Below are 24,254 nucleotides of genomic sequence, written 5' to 3'. Positions count from 1 at the left end.
TATGTGGTGAAAAATTTTTTTTACAATTCTGCAGGCAAAATGAAGTCAATGTTAACTGCGCTTAATTACTGGCCTTATAAGTAAATTTTCCAGCCACAACACAACTACATCACTAGTCAGCAGTCTCCGTAAGGGCTTTATGTGTTGTGTATTGTGCATATATAAACGCGCGAACGAAAAAGTATGAAATTATACGAAATGTTTCGAGGATTTCTTATTAAATAGATCATTAGATCGATTGTAGATTACGTCGTTCAAAATTTACAACACGCGATGATCTTTTCATTACGGAAAAATCGATTTCGAATAGAGCATCGCTTGCATATCAGGACTTGTCTTTACCACATCCGACTATATAACAGGCCAATGTGTTAAAGCAAAATCTACACACATCAAAACAAATAGTTGCATATATATATATATATAACATAGAGCTCACTCCTTGTTTGTTATGGAGTAAAAAATGACCGAAGACCTTCCAGCAAAAGATCGAATGCAAGTAACGATCACAATTCCCTTGCCAAGTTGATTGCACGACAAGGTTAACATATGGCTTATCTATCAGTGTATATCTTCAGAGCTTTTTCCTTTGGTTTGTACGACGATTTAGTAGCACTAGAAAGTGATCTATAAGTACAATAAAAAACTGTGTCAGCAGTGGATAGCAATCAGAGATTCCTTATAGATCAGTATTATGTGTGTCATGCGACTTTCTTTCACACGATGGCCAACCAAAAAAATAGAAGTCAATTTTACATTGGTTTAGGCAGCGGTGTTATCAAAAGTTGTGTTTGACAAATTTCAGTTAGTCAAGCAATCAGAGAGTCGTGGCTTTTTGCGGCTACTCTCTATCTCGCTGAGAAGCGGTTAAAATCTTCAGGGGAATGAGTGGTATAAACGCCTGTGTTCTAAAACCTCGCCAACACTAACTGAGGTGCTTGAAAATCACCTCATAACTATTTCACTACACTGCATGCTTGACTTAGCAAAAACCGTTCCAATGATCGAAGCGGATGTGGGAAGCGCCATTTCTGAGTCTCGCATAGTGTGAGTGGCTCAAGTCTCATTTATCAAGTAAAACAAATCGAAAACGAAAGGTTCTACTACAGTTTTATCAGTGATCAACAAACAGATGCAGGTGTTGAGATGTCCCATGATACAGGCCTGTACTTTGTTCGGATTAAAGTTAGCTTTGTTTATATAAATAACGGCGTTCACAAGGACCGAAAATGATCATTAGTTCCGCAGCTAAAATACTTTAGGAAGCAATCAGTGGCATCCGCAGTATTTCATTTTGATAATGGAAAGGCAAAACATCTCAATAATGTCACTTAAATATACAACGCATTATTTTATATGACTGACATTTCAAAGTCACATATATTTAAAGACGTTTGAATGAAAAATTTTTGGTGGTGCCTCTGGAGGAAACCTTTACTCTGAGTTACCCTTCGCTTAAATTATAATAAAACGTAATTTGTTCACGTACTTAGCGTCCTCTGCCTTTTTTATTTCTTTCTTTTTATCTTCCGTCAGTTCCATCAATTCTTCAGTTTTATCCCTATAAAAATAGAAATTGAATGTTTGTCAAAAGACTAAGTATTTTTGTTACCGTCATTTACAGTGCCTATATCAGAATCAGAGAAATAACTTTTTTCGATAGTTGAAGCGATTTTTAAGAACACTCGCAATACATTAGATAGGAAAAAAGTGTCATTTTCATCATCAAAAATGTTAAATTCCATATAACAACGAGCGTTTTGGTCGTTTTTCAAAACACTTCCGGTGGGGAGTCGCTTACTTCTTGGCCCAAAAAGTTCATGAAGATAAAATTTTTGACAAATCAAAAATAATGCGTATGTCCTTAAATTTTTTTAGCTATCTAAAGAGAGAGGTTACAGTCCTGACACTGATATCCGCACTTTTAAGGAGTGGAGACCGGGAAGGAGTAGAAGTATTCTCGAGAAATTTGATTTTTTCGACCAAATGGTCCTTTGCTCGGAAACAAATAAAACAAATAATTTCACAAAAAGTTTGTTCTTTGTAATAGTAAACATATTGGAAAGTATAAGTCCTTTTTCGAGAGCTTTGCACAATAAAATTATCGGCTAAATGGTGAGGAAATGTAATGCACTGGTGAGCACAAAGCAATCAATCAATAACATCAGATTATCGGCCATCATTATTCACGTCGGTCTATGCAAATTTTCATTGAAAACAAAACGAACAAATGTAATCTTCTACTAATTACCACAAGTTGAATGAAACGTCTCGCTACATATTGTGTAACTTAGTCATACACACAAAAGAAGTGGATATCCGCGGACTAGTATCCCCAAGGTGCGAGTTCAAATCATGTGCATATTAAAACCGTGTTGGGATTAATATATTATATATATTCTCTGCTGATGGCTTTAGAACAAAAGAAGTGGTATCATGTGAAAATCTCCGACGCGCTAAAAACTAACTTCCAGCATATCTGATAGCGTAGACCGCACTAATTCGATTAATGTTAATATGGCAGCCCCTAACAGCTAGCAGCCAATTACTGCAAACCCCCAAAACATGACGATTTAATCAACAAACAACAAACAAATCGCACCCATTGCATTCCCGTGAAATAAAGCAAAGAAGAAAATTATAAAAGTGTGACGGAATACAGCATTATTGCCTACAGAAAAAAACATGTAAAAAGTTTCTTATTAAAACACCACTCCTACAGTCACTGTTTACAGTGAAAATCCAAAAGTTGAAAGAGCCTTTTCACAATTCACTGTAATTATCCCCAACCTTCGCCCTTACAATTTCCAGTAGCAGAAAATTAGACGCGCAAGACTGCGCCCCGAGTGTCGTCCGAGGCACATCTCTCAATAATGGAGGTTTTCGAGCTTGGAATTTACCGCTAAAGGTAAGTATCGTTCAAGGAATGTGTGTTTTAACTTTAACAAACTAAAGCAATTTGTATCAAAGTTCAACTGAGACACGAGAAAGTTCTCTGCGGATAAACTGTATTATTCTTTGTAAACCTTCGGACAAAGAGTGACGTTGGCCGCGTCCAAATTGGGAATGTGCGTTTGTGCGACATATAATCTTCATAATTTTATTTCCGCTTACGTGCAACAATTTGCAAGTCAAATGAAACCTGATATACGCATTATGTTACAATGTGATTGTTATGCGAAGGGCCATGCGATATTGCGATGTAGTGTTGTTGTACAACGTATTCGACTCGATAGAGCTGCCAAAACTAGAGATATCAAACGAACAAGATCCATTCGTCGAAGGAAGAAGGTAAGTTCGACTCTAAATCAAAACGGCATGAAGAGTTTAGGTAAATTCATGCCGTAACAGAAACATGGTGCCGTAATATCGCGAGTCGAAACGTCAGACAACAGTTCGGCAACACACACATAATACGCTTTTACAACGGTAAAAAAACGAAACGACACCACGTAAAAGGCAAAAATCTCTCACATTGATAAATGGCTTGCTTCCAGGATGCTTTTAGCTAAGATTTTTCCTCAAACATGAAATTCTTGAGGAATTCAAAGTACTGGTTCAAAGTAAAATTTCATTCGATCCACAAGAACATCTAATATGATAACATAAAATAAAACTCCTTTCCATAGCTCGACGCTCTGCTTCCAACAAAGAAGCAAATCTTCTCTGTTAGGTTAAAGTAAATATTGTTTTTCGTTATAAAGCGAGTGTGTGTCACCTATCCATGCGAAAATGAACGAAATGCGGGGCGGTAGTTCGCTTCCCTAGCCACCATTGAAATTATTATTCAAATTTTAAAGCTTAGCTCCCACATTTGTTTTATATGAATATTTTTCAACCGGATCCCTTTCAATTAAACATCTTTAAATTTCTGCAGTCGGGTTTTGTGGTTCGCCGTAGCATAATCTTCACTTCTCTTGCTCCTATATACACATCACCGACGACAAAGAAAAAATAAAATGCAAAACAAGCTTAAAAGGAATTTAAGCTTGGTTCGTTTGTTAAAGCCTACATATGGAAGCAAGCTTTAGTTAAAGGGCTTAGAGTATTGGAATCCAAGAAGCACACCACATTTGCTGTCCTAAGAAATTGTTTACGAATACGAAAAATCAAGCAAGAATACATCGTGCTCTGAATTAACGACATTGTACGTTGCACAATACTCGATTATATTCAAGTAGAATAATTGCCACCTGTGTTGCATTATGTTGTCACCAATGGTTGCCACGTTGCCCACGAGAATAAGGCTTTCGCAATGCAGATTAAACAACTACAAAAACAAACGCAAGCAGCTTTTTTTAATTTGACACGCCGGGCTATGCCAAGCTGAGTTGGTTTACATTTTCACTGTGATTATCATAAGAGATTCAACGCGATGTAACGCTAGTACTATCCAATAGTACTATCCAATTTTTTCGCGTCAACTTAATTTTCCTGCATTTTGTACGATTTTGAACGAGCGGCCTTGCGGTAAATGCGGTTGTTTGTCAACAAACTCGTTTCTTTTTCACGCGTATGAATTGAACGCAATTCGAATTCGACCAATAGAAATATAGCTTGTTCATTTAGTTTTGTTATTTTTCTTATTATCACGCGCGGATTAGTTCTTGTGATAAACGAGGAAATTATTTTATGCATTTGTGGATGAAAATTGCCCTTGTCCGTACAACATAAACAGACTTATGCTTGATACAGGTACAAGCGAACAGGCCACTAGATCTCTTGGCCTTGAAAATTCTCAAAGTTATTGCCCGTGGGTAGAAAAACCGGGGCACTTAACACACTTTAGCTTGCTATAATTCTTTGAGCGTTTCAGACTTGATAATAGGTGAGAGGGAATGTGAACTACTTCTGACTTTTTCGTGTCCTTCAGCAAACTTATAGCAACGTTTATCGTGGGAAACGAAAGAAATGCATGATGTATAAGATTGTAGGCAAAAACTCCAACATTTACCAATATTGGTACTAAGTATACGCTCTCGTAAATTCAAATTGACCATACGGTTTTTCAGGAGTTATGGAATTGCGCGAACGATTGATGGAAGACATCCGACTGTATCCGTGCATCTACGACAAGCACGACAAGGACTACATGGATAAGACCGCGAAAAACAACGCTTGGGCGGCGATAGCTGCCAAATATGGCTTGACGGTGACCGATGCCGATAAGAAATACAAGGTCGTACGAAGTTCGTTCACGCGGTACTTGAAGAAGAAACGTTCCACCCCTCCTGGCATCAAACCACCCCCCGTACCAGTGGGCTTTGCTAATTTAGATTGGCTAGCAAATCACATCGACCACAAGGAAACAGCCGTCAGATACTCGAGCAACAATGTTAGTGTAAGAGATTCGTACTACGGGGATTATGTTGCAGGTAAGTGGTTATGTCAGAAAATGCAAATGCCATAAAATGCTAAACAAACGGCTGACAATTGTCATCCTATTCATCAACCCAGAAAACGAAGACATATAATCTTTCATTTTTCCTTTTGTACTATATGCAAAATGTTCTTGCTTCATTTTTATACCATGCATATGGTATGGTTTGCACACGGATAACAGCCTCTCCGTCCCATGATGGCAAAATTTTGATCTTGTTGATGTATAACGCCAGACACCACTAAATATTAAAATTCGGGATAAAAGGGTTGCATTGGGGATAAAATGATTACATTAAAGCCTTTTTGACGATGGACTCTATATGTCCGCAATGAAAAGACGCCATTTTCTAAGCTCGACTTTATTCTGATGCCTAGCCATGACCATAGCTTTCAATAACCTTCGATCTTTCTTCATTACATGAACAAATTTCTCGATGTTGCAGATGACGACGACGCTTATCACAGCAGTTATGACGAAATAATGCGCGAGGAAGACAGCGCAGCAACAGAAATGATAGACTTAAACAACTCGCACTTGACAACCCGCCCACAAGATGATCCAAAACACGCGGAGTCGATGCACGCTCAAACTGAAAGCAATGGAAAATCATCGGATGATGTACCAAATCAGGTAATACACGTCAAAGAGAGTTTGCAATCGGAACCCTTGCCACCGCCCATACTTCATGTAAGCACAGCCGAATATGCGGTCAGTAGAACCAACTCCCCACCAAGCGCCCATGTATCTTCAAGTCAGGTGAGTCATATAAACGGGCAGAAATCTATCACTATGTATTACAACAAAGCAAACGGGCACGAGCCGAAGAACGACACAGTCATTAGTCTCATCCCTTATGAATCAGTTCAGCCAGGACCGACGACATCGACACCTGGAATGACGGAATACTTCGGAAAACGAAAGCGGGTCGAATACGACGACGAAGATGAGCTCTTCTGCTTGAGTCTCGTACCAACATTAAAAAGACTGGGAACCAGAAACAAGACAATCGCCAAAATGAGATTTCAACAAGTTCTGTTCGACTTGGAATTCCCCTCGAATGATTAAAAGCCTAAAGCAATATGGTCGTTTGGCGGAGTGCTATTTGCGAAGATTTCCAAATTTCTACGTGACATAATCTTAACTTCCTTTAAAAATCCTCAAGCTTAAATTCTTAAAAGCTTAATATATGTATAGAATTTCCAGCAAAGAAAGTTTAAGAAAATTGTCTAAGAAAGTTTTGTGGAAACGCCTGGATGAAGAGCAATAGGAAGTGTTAACGCGATATACCAGTTGCTACCATGTGGTGATGGTGTGTTTTAGAAAGCAAGTGCAAAAGATGTCGTAAAACTAGGACACCAGTTCCAACTACCTACTGGCGGATATGGGGCAAATCAGAATACATTAGAGCGGCGAATATATCGCCCATATGATCAACTATTTAAAATTTAAATTAGAAACTTATTTATGGCGATGTGGTCTGACTTTCTCCCTGGTTTGCTACTGTAGACAGTTTGCCTGAGTTAACTTGATGTGTATTTAGAGTGAAGATTGACAAAACGGTTCAAATTCAATTTATGAAAACACACATTGATATAGCAGGTTGAAGATTATATTTTTATTATTTTGTATTCTCCTTAAGCTCTTTCTTCTTAAGCGTGTATTTTTTTTATCGATTTTTTAGAAACACGGAAAATTCTATGACTCATCGGAGAAGATAAATTTTTATTTCTCAACATAGTCATAAACAATTTAGTTTTATGAAATTTATTAAAAGAGTGACGTTTCGTCTTTGCTTAAGACTTTTTCAGACTAATTAGGAAGTTAACAAGGATATAGATATATATAGAGCTATTTACATAGTTTGATGTATCAGATTACTGTGAATGTGTAAGTGTGATGTGATGTATTGTGTGATGTAATTGTGATGTATTATTAAGGTGAGGTGTTGAGACTAGCTTAAGAGGGATGGAGCTGCCTTGGGTGTTAAGTGAAGGTTTTAGTTTGGAGATGAGGAGGCTTTCGTGGATCATCTCCAAACTAAAACCTTCACTTAACACCCAAGGCAGCTCCATCCCTCTAAAAGCTTCTCTAGTCTCAACACCTCACCCTAACAATACATCACACTTACATCACACAATACATCACATCACACTTACACATTCACAGTAATCTGATACCTCAAACTATGTAAATAGCTCTATATATATCTATATTCTAGTTAACTTCCTAATTAGTCTGAAGATGTCTTGAGTAAAGACGAAACGTCACTCTTTTAATAAATTTCATAAAACTAAATTGTTTATGACTATGTTTAAAATTATTTGTTGAGCTCTAATATTTACATCGAGAATCCGTTTCCCGCCTGGCATTTCATTGGCAACAATATTGATAAATTTTTATTTTATATGGACTAAAAATTCCTTGCATGGTTTGTATCACGTCAAAAACTTTCAAGGAATTTTTCCAACATCGCACACAAAGAGCTCGTGCATTTTGAAAATTATTATTTCAACAAAAGCATTCAACGCACAAAAATACATATATCTATCCCATAATGCATTTCAACGATGGTGATGTACTATGAATAAATTTTTCCACCAATAGTGAATTTTTACGATGGTGATGAACCATGAATAAATTTTGCTACCCCATAGTGCATTTTTACGATGGGGATGCACTATGAATAAATTTTGCTATCCCATAGTGCATTTTTACGATGGTGATGCACCATGAATAAATTTTTCTGTAACAAAGTGAATTTTTACGATGGTGATGAACCATGAATAAATTTTTCTATCCCATAGTGCATTTTTACGATGGGGATTCACTATGAATAAATTTTCTATCCCATAGTGCATTTTTACGATGGGGATGCACCATGAATAAATTTTCTATCCCATAGAGCATTTCAACGATGGTGATGCACCATAAATAAATTTTTCTACCCATAGTGCATTTCAAGGATGGTGATGAACTATGAATAAATTTTTCCATCCCATAGCGAATTTCAACAAACGGTGTCCGGTCAATCAAGGTGTCCGGTCAATGGTGTCCAAGCAATAAAGGGTGTTCAGTCAATACAGGGTATCTACTCAATGCAGGTTATCCAGTCAATATATGGTTTCCAGTCAATATAGGGTGTCCCGTTAATAAAACGTATCCGCTTGACACAAGTTTGATTGCATATGTAAATGTGAAAAGGTAACGTTACCTGTAATAGAACATGGCACCGTCGTCAGTAACCATCAGAGGATAATGTTTTAATTTATCGCCTTCGGGATTCCATTCCAAATCTTCATGAATGTCGAGAGTAGAAATCGAAAACGGGAATGAACCGCGCCCCTATGGTAAAAATAGAAACAATAAACCAGGTGAGAATAGAATAGAATAGACGTACAAAGCATTACGATGAACTTAAGACAGACTTGCAACTTTTCAAAATGCAAAACATGGACACATGAATATGCAACCAGCAAATACCTAGAGATTGAAAATCAAACCTGAAGATTGCTTTATTTGTGTCTTGTTCATAATAAACTTTTTTTATGAATTTCTTAACAATGATTTTCACTTATCATGCTACATAGGATCAATTCTACTAAATAAGGTGAATCAATTCCACTAAATAACGTGTACCAATTCTACAAAGTAAGGTGAATTAATTCTACTAGAAAAAGTAAACCAATCCTTCTAAATAAGGTGAATCAACTCTGCAAAATAAAAAGAATCAATTATACTAAAAAAAGAGATCAATTCTACTAGATAAGGTGAACCAATTCCATGGCAATTGCGCTTTTTAAGGGAATATTTAAATTGTTACCACGACAAAGTCTCAGTCCTACTAAATAAGGTGAATCAACTGCAACAAATCAGGCAAATCATTCTAATACCGTAAATTGGCACTAAAGAAAATTGCCACAAAAAGGTTTTTGCATATGTAAATGTGAAAAGGTAATGTTACCCTAAAGGTAATGTTACCCTATCCGGTTTGTAGTATCACAGTATAGGAATATACAGTAGGGCCACTTCGCTGTGCAACTGGCTGCTGTATATTTAATAAGTTTACTGGCTGCCGTTTGCCATATCGTCACACAATGCAACTTACTGGCGGCCAATATGGTAATCACATGTGTAAAAAGATATGCGTGGCACGAAAAATTCAATGGAATGGCCCTACTGTATGTTCTCTATATTGTGGTAGTATCTCCGCTGGACAAAAGGCATGCACAACACTTCCTAATATTTTATTTGATGTTTTCTGTAGTTTGAATATTTCACTCTAAATTTCAATACAATTTTACTTGTACCACTGGCGTTTCTTTTTTCATGCCGTGAAAATTAGTGGTCATGCCGAACGACCGTGAGACGTTTCACAATACTGGGCGTCTCGCAGTCGAACCGTGAGAGTTGGACGGCGTGGAAAGATTTCGTACATAAACAAACCTTGGCGACTTCAATGTTTTCGGTATTTATTTCATCGTGATGAGCCATCTACAAACCAAAGATGATAAAGGTGGAGAGAAAATCCATTTCCGCTAAAAAACAATCCCCGCGGAAATATCAACATTCTCACCTGTGCTTTGAGATCGTCGATTGTGGCTGATGAATCCAACACAAGTTCCCACAATGCATCAAGTACGTACGTGGAAGGACGCCATCTTCGAACGAAGTATACAATGCTATTCGTACTCTCGACAGGTTCTCTTCCTAGAAGTTTCAAAATTGCTTTTTGTCTTCTCGCATATAAACATTCGTAATCCTAGTGCTTAAGTATACAATAAGATTGGGAAAAGAATTTCAGCAAATCTATTTCCAAAGTTAATAAGGCGAACAAACATTTTTTCATTCGATTTCTCGTTTTTTCCAGAGACTAAAATTTTTCTTTATATGAGCTTGTTTCTTTTCAATCCTTTACTGAAACATTAAACAATGAGTTTCAACCACGATGCATTGCGCGCTAAATCCGATTTTTTCAAGCACGAAATTAACTGGCTAGACTCTATACACGAATATATTTTCTTCTTCGCAATGGTTACAATTCTTGTTGAATTATTCATTTTTTAAGAAAATAAAGTCGATACATGATACTTTACCCTTATTTTGCAAGAGAGGAAAAGTATACTCATCCGAGTCAGCGTGAAATACACTGAGACTTCGTATGAAAATAAACAAACGCGCGCAATGCATAATGGCCGACACTCGCTTAACTCATAGCAATCCAGTGCATGTGTATCCTAACGAAATTCTTATAAAACATATTAAAATCAGCAAGTTTCCCTGAATGTTTCGCAAACGATTCACATAGTGGAAACATTGGGCGCGTCAGGAAAAGATAAACAGCAAAACGGGCCAACCTTCCAGTTCCTCGACGAAAAACTCGCATGAGCTGAAAGTCAATATGACGTCGTCTAACACCTGGTGATTTTGATAAACGCGACCAGGTGATTTCCACGATTTCTTGCGCAGTCTCATGCTACAAGTGAAAAAGCGAATGACGATGTTGCAAGGCGATTGCACTCTTATAAGTGGGAAAGCGAGGGGGTTTTTAGTGCTGGGCATACTTCGGAGGTACAACCTCCGGCTTCGGTTTACAACAGTAGGGGTTTATATGACAAAATCATTTTTTTAAGTCGACCTCCAACTTTCTACCATTCACTACGTTAAAAAACTTTCTACGTTTCACTACGTTACAAAACTTTCTCCGTTTCATTACGTTACAAAACTTTCCATGTTTCACTACGTTACAAAACTTTCCATGTTTCACTACGTTACAAACTTTCTATTTCATTACATTTCCATTTCATTCCATTTCATTACATTTCCATTTCCACGTTCCATTCCGTTCCATTCCTTTCCATTCCATTCCATTTCCATTCATTTCCATTCCTTTCCCATTCCATTCCATTTCCATTCCATTCCATTTCCATTCCATTCCATTCCATTTCCATTTTCCATTCCATTCCATTCCTTTCCATTCCATTCCATTCCATTTCCATTCATTCCATCATTCCATTCCATTTTCATTTTCACTTTCCATTCCAAAACTTTCCATTTCACTACGTTCCATTTTTTGTTTCACAAAACTTTCCATGTTTCATTACGTTACAAACTTTCCATGTTTCACTACGTTACAAAACTTTCTATTTCACTACGTTACAAAACTTTCCATGTTTCATTCCGTTACAAACTTTCCGTTTCCCACGTTACAAAACTTTCCACGTTTCACTACGTTACAAAACTTTCTACGTTTCACTACGTTACAAAACTTTCCATGTTTCACTACGTTACAAAACTTTCTACGTTTCACTACGTTACAAAACTTTCTATGTTTCACTACGTTACAAAACTTTCTACGTTTCACTACGTTACAAAACTTTCTAAAGACAACTTACGTTATACAGGCGAGAAGCTATATACTTTCACATCCCTACCACCCCCTTCTGTTATTCATATTCCTTCCTATCCATTATTTGAAAACTATACATCAGTTCATCTGTTCCTTCTATGTATTGGCTTCTCGAAAATCTCGTGGAAAGTATATAAGTTTATGCAAGGCTTTTGGTCGCAGGTATACGATATTTAAGAAATAAAGATGTTTACTGTGTTCGTTCAGGCTTATGCAAACCGGGGAGACCTTTGGGAAAACTCGAGAGCAGATCAGTGCAAACTCCAGACCGAAGGTCGAGACCTTCAGCGCATGCGTTGTATTGTTGCAATATTAAAAAGAGACAAAGGAATTAAAACTTACCGCTCTAGTGGAATTGTCTTTTTTGAACTTTTAGTCAATTCTTCGATAAGCGCGACTTTTGTCTCGTAAATTTTCATACGTTTTGAAAGAATAATTTCGATTAGAAACTCCGTGTGCTATAGAAATAATGACAAAATTATTTTTTAATTTCGAATGAATATCGAAGCAATACTTCCGCTTCTACGACATTTTGTTTTTAAACTCTCGTCCAGTTGAGGTAAGTGGGATGAGCGCCGACGAATGAGAGCCATTTATTACAAATAAGAAATACATGGCAATAAAAGTGGGGGATGGGGAGGAATACTTTATGACGCCATCATTACTTCCCAAGTTTTTTGTAAATTGTGAGTTCAGGTAGTCTGTATGATTATTGAAACGATTTTACCACTTGTAGATGTAGCTGTAAATATGTAGATGTAAATATGTAGATGTAAATATGTAGATGTAAATATGTAGATGTAAATATGTAGATGTAAATATGTAGATGTAAATATGTAGATGTAATTGTAGATGTGGAGGTTGATGTGGATGTAGAAGTAGAGGTAGATGTAGATGTGATGTAAATATGTAGATGTAATTGTAGATGTGAAGGTTGATGTAGATGTAAATGTAGAGGTAGATGTAAATGTAGATGTAGATAGATATATATAGGTGCAAATGATAGCCAATTACATTAATTAATTAATTATCATTATGAGCAGATTAACGCACCAACCTGCTCTTCGTTGAGTCTGAACAAGAAAATTTTCGCTCTAAATTCTCCTGTTTTCAATGCACGTCCATGTTTGATACGTATCTATTTTTTTAAAAAGAAACAAAATCCATGCAAGGCATTCATAATTTTAAACAACAGCAAAACGTGTTGAATGGTCGTACCTTGCTTTTGTCGGGAACAATGGAAAAGGTGTCGTTCAAACGATCCATTTCCGTTTCTTGATTCGTGGAATATACGCGAAATACCTTTAAAAAATGTAATGAAAGCGATGAGGCTTGAGCAATGACTGTAAGACATACTAAGTACCTAGCATCTACTTGAAGCGTATACAGTGTTCAAGTTCGTGAAAACGGGTTTTTCCTTCAGAAAGTAAGATCAAAAATTGTTGTAAAAAGAGCAAATACCATGGCGAATGGTCAAAATACTAACGCAATAGTTCTTAAAAGAACTGTTTGAAACCATTACTTGCGAACTATCAATCAACATGTTCTTAATAACAATATTTTAAACAGTTCTTTTAAGAACTATGACGTTATTATTTTGACCATTCGCCATGGTATTTTCTCTTTTTACAACAATTTTTCAATTTGTCACCACGATAAGTCTCTTTTTACTATTCAAGAAAGTAAGATTACAAAAAAAAATGACGTACTGACGGCTTTTCCGAACTAAAAATAAAGTTTCATTATTATTACTATTACTACTATCAATATTTATACAGCATTTTTCTTCAGTACAGAAGACTGTTATCAATGAAGTATTTAATGTAATGTAATGTGATGTTCAAATAGCTCATACTTAGTAATGATATTAAATGTAATGTGATGTAACTTTTATTCTGTCACCTCGCATTTGAGAACATAACACTGATGACATACTTTAACTCGTTTTTCACATGCCATACCCAATTTCCTCGGCTTTGCCACACACCCCCCCCGGGGGGAGGGGGAGGTGTTGATAGTTTTCAAGTGGAGGTTGTAAAAAGCGGGGGTTATTATAATGGAGGTCTAAAATGAGACTGGGGACAAACAGGGGAAATACGGCATTTATATTCCACAAACCTTGAACATTTCCGACGAGCAGCCCATTTCCTGTTCCAAACTACGTTTAAATTCGCCCAAAGTCGTTTCCTTATGAATGCTGATCTCCGCTATAGAGAAAGACGCCAAATTAAAAATACATCATAAGATAAAGTCAACTTCACCTTCACGACAAAATTGAAAAATATGAAAATATTATTCGTTTCTATAGGCGCCCTGTTTTGTGCACCGTATTCATACAAATATCCCCCACTGCATGCTGCTAAAAAACTGCACGAATTCTGCTCGCAAAAATGCAAACTATCGACAAAATACGCACATACTCAACAAATGGAAATTTTTTTTAACCGAAGAGGGTTACAAAATACGCAGCAGCACTTCCCAGTGTGTTCACAAATGAAATTTTTTCAACAACATTCTCTCTGATGAGCGTAAATTCTGCCCCTGCTTTATATAGTTGCAAAGTTCAAAACATGGGCGGGGTGAGGGGGTGTGTGTGTTTCAGCTCATTCGACCAATTTTGTAAAAAAATGCATATATGGTCACATCGCCACACTGCTATGTCTTGGTTCGCATAATGAAGAGACGTCAACTCGTGATGCAAAAAGCCTACGCGTGGACGGCACGTGATTGGTTCCAAATAACTTACAAACACGTTGTTGCGTGGTATATACATCTTGAGGCAGATGGACTTCCAGCGTAATAGAATTTGAGAAATAATCCAATACTTGTAATAATTTTTCATCCAGAGTTTCACCCGGTTCATCATCCGTACACTGAACAAATATCTAGATGAAAAACAAAAATAAATGCCTTCACAAGAGTTTGGAAAAGTAATTACGAAGAGACTGTTCACCATCCGCTATGTTCCATCCACAACCACCACCACCCCGAAACACACGCACACAACACACAAAAGTTCGATCCCTACGGTTTCACACCCCACCCCTTCAGTCACGCATTCATAGAAAGTTGGGAAAAGATTTAAGTCAATGATTTAGAACCCAATCCCCTAGATGTCTAACTACCGTGTCAAGGTGAGGCAAGGACGCCATTTTGAAAGGTGGCAAAAAGCAAAACTCAAAATGAAAAATAAGCTAAAAGAAAGTTTGAAAACACAATCCTATCAAACATTTTAATAATTAAACATTGAATATCAACTTTGCCACTGTATATCAACTCAGGAAAAGCAGATATCAATTGTAAATATCGTCAGCTTTGCAACCTTTCAAGATGGCGGCTTGCCTCACTCGTAACTTTAGAATTTTGGCGGAGTCAGATGTCTAGTAGATTGGGTTCTAGGTTATACATTTAAATCGTTTGCTTTCAGCACTAGATCGCAGACAGACTTCAGATTCCGAGGTAAATACGTCGCACAAACATGAATATTACCTTGTTCTTTTTGAAAAAACTCTCGTCTTTTAAGGTTTTCTCGGAACTCGGCTTCAGTTCGTAGAATTCCGAAGAATGTCTCTCCCACACCATGACAATATACTCGCATGATGTCTGAAGCTTCTACGGTACAAATAGAAAAAACACAAAATTGTTCGCCGGCTGCATAAATGTATGAATGATGTCGTTTTTTTTTCATGCACCTACTGCAAATGATAACAATACGCGAACGAGTCGCTATTCAACCTCATCTCTAATGCTATAATTTATACACGTCTAAAATACGATAGGTTGTACATTTCATTACGTATCTTTGTATCATCTTATGAGTACACTATAGTAACAAGAAATTTGAGATAGTAGGAAGCATTTCGTGCTAAATTAACGCTAAATCAAAATATGTTTACAATAAAAAAATCCACAGGTTAGTAGATGCAGATAATCGCAGGTTAGCGTTCCTATCACTACACGACTATCGCTATATTGTAAGGTTTTTGAAATGTCAGTCGATCGTCTAGGACTCCAATTCTGTAACGGTTTTTCACTTTTGAAAAATATCTAATCCTTCTAATGGCAATCACGTCATAAGACAATGCACCAACATCAAACCCTTATTTTCATTCGAGACTCGACGACTAGTATTTCAAAATCACTTCGCCGTTCTAATCTATCTAAATTTTTCAAATGATAACGAAAAGGAACTAACCTTTCTTATACTGTCCTGGAGAGTTTTCAAACTATCTGTCCACGAAACGCGCACGTTGAAGGCGGGAAGAACGCGATTCTCTGAAACGTTTGCCAAATGAGCCTTGATCGTTACAGCTGTAAAAAATTACAATAAAATTAAAAGCGATATTAGCTCCATGGCGGGACGTTAGCTGAATGGTTTCACCATTGAACTAAATTATATGGATGGCTAACTGTAATACAAAACCCTAATAATTTTTGAAGCCGTGATTTTACCCTACATGCGTGTGTAGTCAATCAATTATCAGTCCGCGAGAGAAGCTCGAAACACTACACACGCATGTCTGGGGTAAAATCTCGCGTCGGTTGTAAGATTTGGCTTCCATTATTTGCTTCAGGTGGCGTTTCATGTATTTTAGTTCAATAGGTTTCACAGACGGTGGTCATGACCGGTGAACTACATTATCAACTGGAATGCTTTATCCAACGCTAATGTTATAAGCCATTTTGTCTCCAACGTATTATGTTAAATAGGGTGTGCTATGCGGTGTCTGGTGCAAAATGTCTAGTTTTCAAAATTATTGGGATGCGGCAAGCCCCCCGTGCAACCAACTCCTGTCGTCCCCCCCCCCCAAACAGTTTCCGTCATTGAAAATATGTACAATGTACATGCAGCATGTATGTAACTACAATATATAAGATATTTTTGCAAACTTTGTGCAAAAGCACTTCAAAATGAAATTTCCTAATTCCTATATAAAGCCTATTTTCCACTAGGCAGAATTTTCCGCGTGCAAAGTCAACTTTGCCACGCACTCGGTTTGTCAAAAAATCGCTCGTTTGCCACGCGCTCGGTTTATCAATCACGCGCGTCATCAGCTAAAACGCGCTGAAAATTCAGCCCAGTGTGGAAAATAGCCCTAAGAACCAAAAGCGCACCTCCAGATTCGTAAACAGGAAATTCCTCTCCATCGCGTTTTATTTCGAGCAAAAGATCAAAGCGATATATCGAGTGAGCTCCGCCTAATACCGCGTCCATATCCCACTCCTACAACGTAATTCAGCTATTTGCAATGCAACAAAACCACGTGTACATTTGTTAGAAGTTATAAACGACTCAAACATTGATCAGATACAGACAAATTACAGGGTGTTTTTCAAAACCTACTTCTTGCCCATCGTAGGATAGCTCTATGTGTTCGTTGTATTCGTCGTACTTTACAATTCGACAGTTCTCCAAAGATACCACATCCTCCAGATCGAACAGCTGAATACAATGGAAAAGACGCATGAACATAACATACAACATGAAACTTTCAAATTCGTCAAATTCATTCGTTTACGTCTCGGGCTTTCTCCGTAGCTTCTCTTAGCGTTTTCCCCTTGTGAATCTCGAAGTTTGCGCTCGACATTTTGCATTGTTCGTGAAAACAGAAAAGCTTGATCTAAAATAAGTACAGTGAATTGGATGACAGAATACTGGTTATATAGAAAGGTCACACGCTCGGGGGGGGGGGTCACGTCCTCGCGTCTGCCACTATTCCAGCCAACTGATAACAAATTTGTCACTTATTTCTAACCACTAAAACGACATGACGTCATTTCCGAATGACGAATTCGGAATATTTAGAGAAATTGTTTCGGGTCATGATCGTGGTTGGGAGCGAACGAAAAACCCTAATCTGCTGGCTGGAATAATGGCAGCCGATACGCACGGCACATCATATGCAAGGACAAAAACATCAGAGGTTTCCACACGATAAAACCTTCTGTTTATTCTTTATTCGGTGACATTGGATGACAAGCAAGATTGGTACATGGTAGCTGCTCAATACTATGTCAATGCTGCTCAATATCGACTGAGCAATCAATATGAAGTACTCGATATTACTATCAACGTCGTAAAACACTCAATGTTATCAATATCAACTACTCGATGCTATCGATGAATAGATTTCGAAAACTTAATAATCATCAATATCCACTCATCGATATCATCGGTGCTAATGATCACACCAGAAAATACGGGAATCCTTTAAACATTTTCCCTCTTTTCACGATCATTACCTAAGGATTACACTTCTACACTTCACCGACCAATAAACGGCTTTTATAATTTTTATATCAAATTTAGTATCTTTGTCAACAAGACTTCCCTTTCCTATTGTCTAATTACATTCTTGAACCGCGCGGCCTTTATCATAAGTAGGGAAATTCGTTTGAGGCGCGTATCATGCGGGAATCGATCGATCGACTGACTTACTTTACACATGTTGTGTTTAAATTCCTTGAGTTCTTTCTCTCGTAGTTCTTCCTTACCCAGACTGGCGACCAGCTTTTTTACGTGTTGTGGCAGCTCGTTCTCTTGTAAAAAAATACGGTTGTCTGGGCGTATTTGACGATAGATCAACATGTATGCGTTTGCAGAGCTATGGAGGGAAAAATTTTACGAGGATAATGCGAAATAGGAAAAAACGGGCGATCAAACAAGTAAAGTAAAACCAAGGGCGGATCAATGCTAATTTGAGAGAGGGGTACAGAACGAGGATGCATCATTGTGCTAGCTTAAGATGTCAGTGCCTCAGGCTAATGTAGATTTATAGGCTTAAAGAGGAGTGAGCCTTGCCAAATGAAAGTGCTAGTGTTATTAGCTTTTTAAGAAATTTTTCTAAGTCCTAGTTGTACAGCTTTACAGTACTTCATCAAATAATCAACAAAGCTGAGGAAACGGAGTACGCATGACAAAGTAACAGGATTTTTTTTAATGTTTCAATGAAAACGCGCACACTAGTAAATCAATTGCAAATGGTGGTAGTAGAAAATATGTATTTGCCTTTGAAATGATAAGTTTCACCTTTTGCTCAGTCCTGCTGCACAATTTCCTAGCTTCTAATAGTATTATCATAATAAAACCCTCCCCTTCTCATAAAATCCGCCCTAGAGTAAAACTTTATCAGAAATGGTCACTATAACCCAGAATGGAATACCTTGAATATGTTGATGAATAATAACTTTTGTTAGACGTGTAAGATCCACCAAATGTACGCTCTATATCGCTTTCGGTTATCTACAGAGTAAAAATACCAAACCATTATACGAACACAGGGGCGAAACTAGAACGTTAAGTGGGGGAGGGGGGGGAGTGAATATTCATATATTCAGCTCTGCTTGACTGATTTGGTTTGATAGCGATTATAATTTCAAAAGAAATCAGCAGGGCACAGCTGAATATTTAAATGCCCCCCTTTCACTTAACATTCTAGTTTCGCCTCTGTGCAAACAGCACGGGTTCAAATTCTTCATACTTTATCAGACTGCGATTACAACAGCAAGATGACATTATCATGTGAATCGAGAAAAAAGTGGAACGAATTTACACAAGTGAATGCAAGATGACATATGGATGGAGCCATACAAAAGGGATCCATACTAAAATGTACTTCGATGTACGTGTCTATACCATCGAATCCTTCCCCCACTCTGGCATTCTCGGTAGAGAGAGATCATAAAGGAGGGTGGGTTGTTAACAAGGGAAACGTATGTATATAAAGGATACCTTGGACACCGTTTGATCATTGAAACTATACCATTGATCATCCTCAAAAGACCTGGAAAAAACGTGAGTATGAATTGCCAATTTTTCGAGCAAAAGTTTGTGGAAAACTTCTATTTTGTGTGGAAAAAGGCAATTTACTTCAGCCAACATGACAAAGATTATATAACACGGATGAATGTGTACTTTGTCACGCACGAACTAACTTCATTCGTTTTTGTCTCCCTACATGGGCTGTGAAATAATAATGGTTTTTCAAAGTGAAAGGTTTGAGTCCGGGAGTATCATTACATGTTTTTAGTTGTAGATCGTCCAGGTTAGTAGAGTCCTGAGAAGGATTGTTGGTGTTGATCTTGACTGACGTTTCGAGAACCTTAGCGGTAGTTATAATTTCGACAACTGATTAAGTTGTCGAAATGTCAGTCAACATCAGTATTAGCAGTCCATCTCTAAAGACATTTTTCTTGTTTGCACAGGCTTATGAAAACCTCGGAGAGGTTTGTGAGAACTCTCAAGCAGGTGTAACCTTCGACCCTCGCTCTCAGGCTTGCACTGATCTGCTCTGGAGTTCTCCCAAAGGTCTCCTCGGTTTGCATAAGCCTGTGCAAACACCATAAACATGTTTTATTTCTTAAAAGTAACAAAAACTACATGAAATACTACATTCAATAATACCGAAATAGTTATATTGACGTATTATAACACATGGTAAAAGTAGCTTGGAAACGTTTTCATGTAAAATCGGCCTTCAACAGAAATAGATGAAAAATTAAACGTTGGTAAATCTGGCCACCTACTTCTTCGAAGACATCTAAGGATAAGCCGAACTTTTGAATAAAGACTAATCTGGCCACCTATTTCTTCGAAGACATCTAAGGATAAGCCGAACTTTTGAATAAAGACTAATCTGTCCACCTATTTCTTCGAAGGCATCTAAGAATAAGCCGAACTTTTGAATAAAGACTAATCTGGCCACCTATTTCTTCGAAGACATCTAAGGATAAGCCGAACTTTTGAATAAACACTAATCTGGCCACCTACTTCTTCGAAGACATCTAAGGATAAGCCGAACTTTTGAATAAAGACTAATCTGGCCACCTACTTCTTCGAAGACATCTAAGGATAAGCCGAACTAAAATCCCACAAAACTAAAACATAAAAAACTTCAATGGTATTTCATACCTTATGTAAGCGTAATAATGGCCTCCAATGGCGCTTCCCGAATGGATCATGATGGAGAAAAGTTTATACACAAACGACCCCTTAAAAAGAGCAAAAAGAAGAGTTAAAAATTAATCCTTCCGCTTTCACACAACTCCGCATTGCTCTAGTATGTTATGTCATTCTGTTATACACGTCCACGTTAAATGTAATCCACCCTCTTTCTAATACAAAAGTATGCGGTAAAGATTATGGAGATATTGAGAGTTGGAATCAGGGATTGAACCAATTCGTTGAATGCTGAACAAACCTCAGGCCCCTTCATGTCTTGTGTACAATCATTTTCTTCAAAGTTATCTGAATCGGCACAGCCGGCGGCAGACCCCTCGTTCACGTCCATTGACACGTCATTGAGAGCATCCTCTGAGGAGGTATCGTTCTCCGATGACGTCAGGCTAACACCGCTGTCCGTCTCAGTCTCAATGGAGCTCGGCGAATCACTTTTCGGGGAAAGATTGTCGTCATTGTCCTGGTATTCGAAGAAATGACATTAACAAGTTCATCATGTATGCGCATGCGCAAAAAGAAACAACAACATGCGTGGTTTGACGTGTGACGTTAAAACTTTTATTATGATAAAAAATATACGGCAGCATACCAACCATTAAATTTAGCAATTCGTCGTTGGGATAAATATATTTGTTGAGATTTAGAAGTTGTGGAAATGACATCCTACAAAGACCGAAGCAAAACAAACTAAAATAAAAGCACAACAATGTCTCCATTGCTTAAATATGGGCGCTCATGAACTAGCAAAAAATTAAGTTATGGTGTACGTTTTCCCACAGAACTATACAGAATTCCTGTGCGAAGGAGAATGAAACTGTTCGAACTCCTGGCCCGTTCACACGATCCAGATTCGTCGGATCCAGTTTGGACATTTATAGTCATGTGAACAGCAATTTGCGTTATACAGTATATTTATCTATATATTCTTCGTTATATGTTCTTGTTTCCAAGTCTTTTCAAATCTATGTAACTTGACTAGTCGGCTACCATTGATCTTTTCGGATGAAAATAGAGCAAGTTCTATTTCCATCAGATTTTTTAGACAGACGGATCCGACTGTCGGAGGCTCACTTTATATGTGCTCGCACCATCCGTTTTTTAGGATCCGACAAAATCGGATCGTGTGAACGGGCCTTAAGATAACCACTAAGTTTAATGACCAAGAATGGAGTAATTTCAACTGGCTGTATACAGGTCGCAAATTAACGGACGGTCTGCGGACGACGATCGTCCAAAACAACTAGTTGACTTTTTAGCTTGCCGATCATTGTTAAACGTCACAAATGAAAGGAATGAATGCACATGGCTGCGCAGGCGTAAACAGCCCGCTAGTTTGTTCATGTAGTGTAATTTTTTCTGTGCTCACTCATAGCAAAGACGGTTTGAATTTTCAATCGTGGACTGGTCACTGATCTAAAAAAGACTGGACAACCGCCATATTGGAAGGTCCCACTTGATACGAAAAAGTAATCAAAATATTAATCATATTTCCATAAAATCTGCTATGTTTATACATGGCGCTAAGTTCCAAAAATAACAAAAATACGTCGTCATCAAAGCTCTGTCGAATATGAAAGTTGGGTTTCACTCCTCGAGCGGGACCTAGTAATCGGGTGATAACAATGTAAGCGCCCGATTACTTTGGCTCAACTTTTGATTGGTCGTTGTATTGCAATGCGCAATCCAGTTTATTATACATTATCTGTGGGACTGTTTCACCACCTGAGAATGACGAGGAGTCCATCTTACCTGTCATTCAGTTTAATGCGATGTAGGAGATTGTAGTCGAACGCGAACCGCTTCAATTGCAGCATCATGATGTACGGGAACTTGCAGAATTTTAGACCCTGTTTTAAAGGCGTAGTATAGTATATGTGAAGCGAGAATGAAGTGGGGTTCGAGGATGAAGTGGGGTTGAATGGGGATCGTTGGGGTTTGAAATCAATCACCCCTAAATTAAAACTAACAAAAAATTTTAATGTGCAATTTAGCTTGATCGCAACTCAAAAAAGAACATTCGGTTAAGTTTTTCAAACGCAACATTACAGGTGTGAGTATGTTTTTCATTAAGAGACTATACGAACGCTGTGAACTCGTGATATTTGAAATACAGACCACAAACCTTGTGTGCGTCGCAAAGCTTGTCGCACTTGTCACATTTGTACTAAAATAAAAGATCAAGCTAACAATGACTGTCACTCATCACTTGATTTGTATGAACGTATGAAAGGACAACGCGGTTGCTCTCTTCCCAACTCTGGTTGCAGCCACAAAGAAAACATCAGGAAAGAGTGATGATAAACCTCTTCGTTAAATCCTAAAAGCAGCTGCTACACAGAATAGAGGGTGTTTCTGGAAGGAGATAAGTAAGTCAATAAAGGTGGAGGGAGGAGGGATGTTCTGTGAGGAAATAATGAGTTTGTATGTCAGGAAATTAGACAGGGTCTTTCCATAAAAAAATAAGGAGTTATTTTGTCAGGAAACAAAGAGGGTTTTCTGTGAGGAAATAAGGGGGTCTTTCTGTGAAGAAATAAGGAGGGTTGGGGGATTTGTAAGGAAATAAAGAGGATCTTTCTGTGAGGAAATAAGGAGGTCCTTCTGTGAAGAAATAAGGAGGGTTGGGGGATTTGTAAGGAAATAAAGAGGATCTTTATGTGAGGAAATAAGGAGGGTTGGGGGGTTTTTAAGGAAATAAAGAGGATCTTTCTGTGAGGAAATACCGGGGTCTTTCTGTGAAGAAATAAGGAGGGTTGGGGGGTTTGTAACGAAATAAAGAGGATCTTTCTGTGAGGAAATAAGGAGGGTTGGGGGGTTTGTAAGGAAATAAAGAGGATCTTTATGTGAGGAAATAAGGGTATTTCAGTATTTCCTCAGAAGATCCTGGCCTTATTTCTTCAGAAAGACCTGTGAAGAAATAAGGAGGGTTGGGGGGTTTGTAAGGAAATAAAAAGGATCTTTATGTGAGGAAATAAGGAGGGTAGGGGGGGTTGTAAGGAAATAAAGAGGATCTTTATGTGAGGAAATAAGATAGGGTCTTTCTGTGAGAAAATAAGGGAGTTATTTTGAAAGGAAATTAGAGAGTCTTTACGAAAAGAAATTAAGAGGGTCTTTCTGTAAGGAAATAAATGGGGGTTCTGTAAGAAAATAAAGGGATCTTTATGCGTGGAAAAGAAATATGCCTCGCTCACCTGATTGTTTCCATTAAGTGTCTCTGGGTTTACAAATGAATCCAGGGCTTCTTCCTAACAAAAAAATGATTAAAGGAAACACTCAATACGTAAATAGCAGATATAGACTGAACTACAGGGAAAAGCATTTCTGACGCTACATTCCAGAATCTAACGCGATCGTGAGCAAAAAACGATAAAATAATATGAACTTTAGCGCCACTGCATAAGTACGTAAGCCTCAACGCGAAAGTGTTTAAAGCAAAGTTATTGTACGTTTCGTCTTCATAGACGGCGGTAAAATCAAAAAGAAAAACTGTTAAATATTACTGTTGGAAG

General features: G+C 37.8%; 2 protein-coding genes across 3 annotated transcripts in view; one reads left to right on the top strand and one right to left on the bottom strand.

Moving 5' to 3' along the window:
- The window catches only part of LOC124438305 (ubiquitin carboxyl-terminal hydrolase 47-like), a 30,246-nt gene continuing 5,992 nt past the window's right edge, over positions 1 to 24,254 (bottom strand). For both annotated transcript variants that reach the window (XM_046988360.1, XM_046988361.1), the window contains 25 exons: positions 23,937 to 23,990; positions 22,871 to 22,912; positions 22,498 to 22,595; positions 21,342 to 21,411; positions 20,990 to 21,208; positions 20,701 to 20,780; positions 19,522 to 19,573; positions 18,953 to 19,032; positions 18,229 to 18,394; positions 17,309 to 17,410; positions 17,134 to 17,232; positions 16,905 to 17,013; positions 15,985 to 16,100; positions 15,279 to 15,401; positions 14,536 to 14,674; positions 13,908 to 13,996; positions 13,008 to 13,091; positions 12,847 to 12,927; positions 12,132 to 12,247; positions 10,738 to 10,856; positions 9,957 to 10,090; positions 9,827 to 9,874; positions 8,595 to 8,725; positions 1,490 to 1,561; positions 1 to 627 (listed from right to left, as the gene is read on the bottom strand). In XM_046988360.1, coding sequence (XP_046844316.1) covers positions 555 to 627; positions 1,490 to 1,561; positions 8,595 to 8,725; positions 9,827 to 9,874; positions 9,957 to 10,090; positions 10,738 to 10,856; positions 12,132 to 12,247; positions 12,847 to 12,927; positions 13,008 to 13,091; positions 13,908 to 13,996; positions 14,536 to 14,674; positions 15,279 to 15,401; positions 15,985 to 16,100; positions 16,905 to 17,013; positions 17,134 to 17,232; positions 17,309 to 17,410; positions 18,229 to 18,394; positions 18,953 to 19,032; positions 19,522 to 19,573; positions 20,701 to 20,780; positions 20,990 to 21,208; positions 21,342 to 21,411; positions 22,498 to 22,595; positions 22,871 to 22,912; positions 23,937 to 23,990 — 2,496 coding nt within the window. In that variant the 3' untranslated portion in view covers positions 1 to 554. The remainder of the gene's footprint in view (positions 628 to 1,489; positions 1,562 to 8,594; positions 8,726 to 9,826; positions 9,875 to 9,956; positions 10,091 to 10,737; positions 10,857 to 12,131; positions 12,248 to 12,846; positions 12,928 to 13,007; positions 13,092 to 13,907; positions 13,997 to 14,535; positions 14,675 to 15,278; positions 15,402 to 15,984; positions 16,101 to 16,904; positions 17,014 to 17,133; positions 17,233 to 17,308; positions 17,411 to 18,228; positions 18,395 to 18,952; positions 19,033 to 19,521; positions 19,574 to 20,700; positions 20,781 to 20,989; positions 21,209 to 21,341; positions 21,412 to 22,497; positions 22,596 to 22,870; positions 22,913 to 23,936; positions 23,991 to 24,254) is intronic.
- LOC124438306 lies at positions 3,167 to 7,011 on the top strand. Its single transcript, XM_046988362.1, has 3 exons — positions 3,167 to 3,291; positions 5,013 to 5,375; positions 5,826 to 7,011. Exons 2-3 carry the CDS (start codon positions 5,018 to 5,020, stop codon positions 6,446 to 6,448), a joined length of 981 nt encoding a protein of 326 aa, XP_046844318.1. The 5' UTR covers positions 3,167 to 3,291; positions 5,013 to 5,017; the 3' UTR covers positions 6,449 to 7,011.

The sequence above is a fragment of the Xenia sp. Carnegie-2017 genome, unplaced genomic scaffold (genome assembly GCF_021976095.1).
Source record: "Xenia sp. Carnegie-2017 unplaced genomic scaffold, XeniaSp_v1 HiC_scaffold_19, whole genome shotgun sequence".
Classification (NCBI taxonomy): domain Eukaryota; kingdom Metazoa; phylum Cnidaria; class Anthozoa; order Malacalcyonacea; family Xeniidae; genus Xenia; species Xenia sp. Carnegie-2017.
The sequence above is the reverse complement of the archived record's forward strand: the minus strand, read 5'-3'. Positions and strand labels throughout refer to the sequence as shown.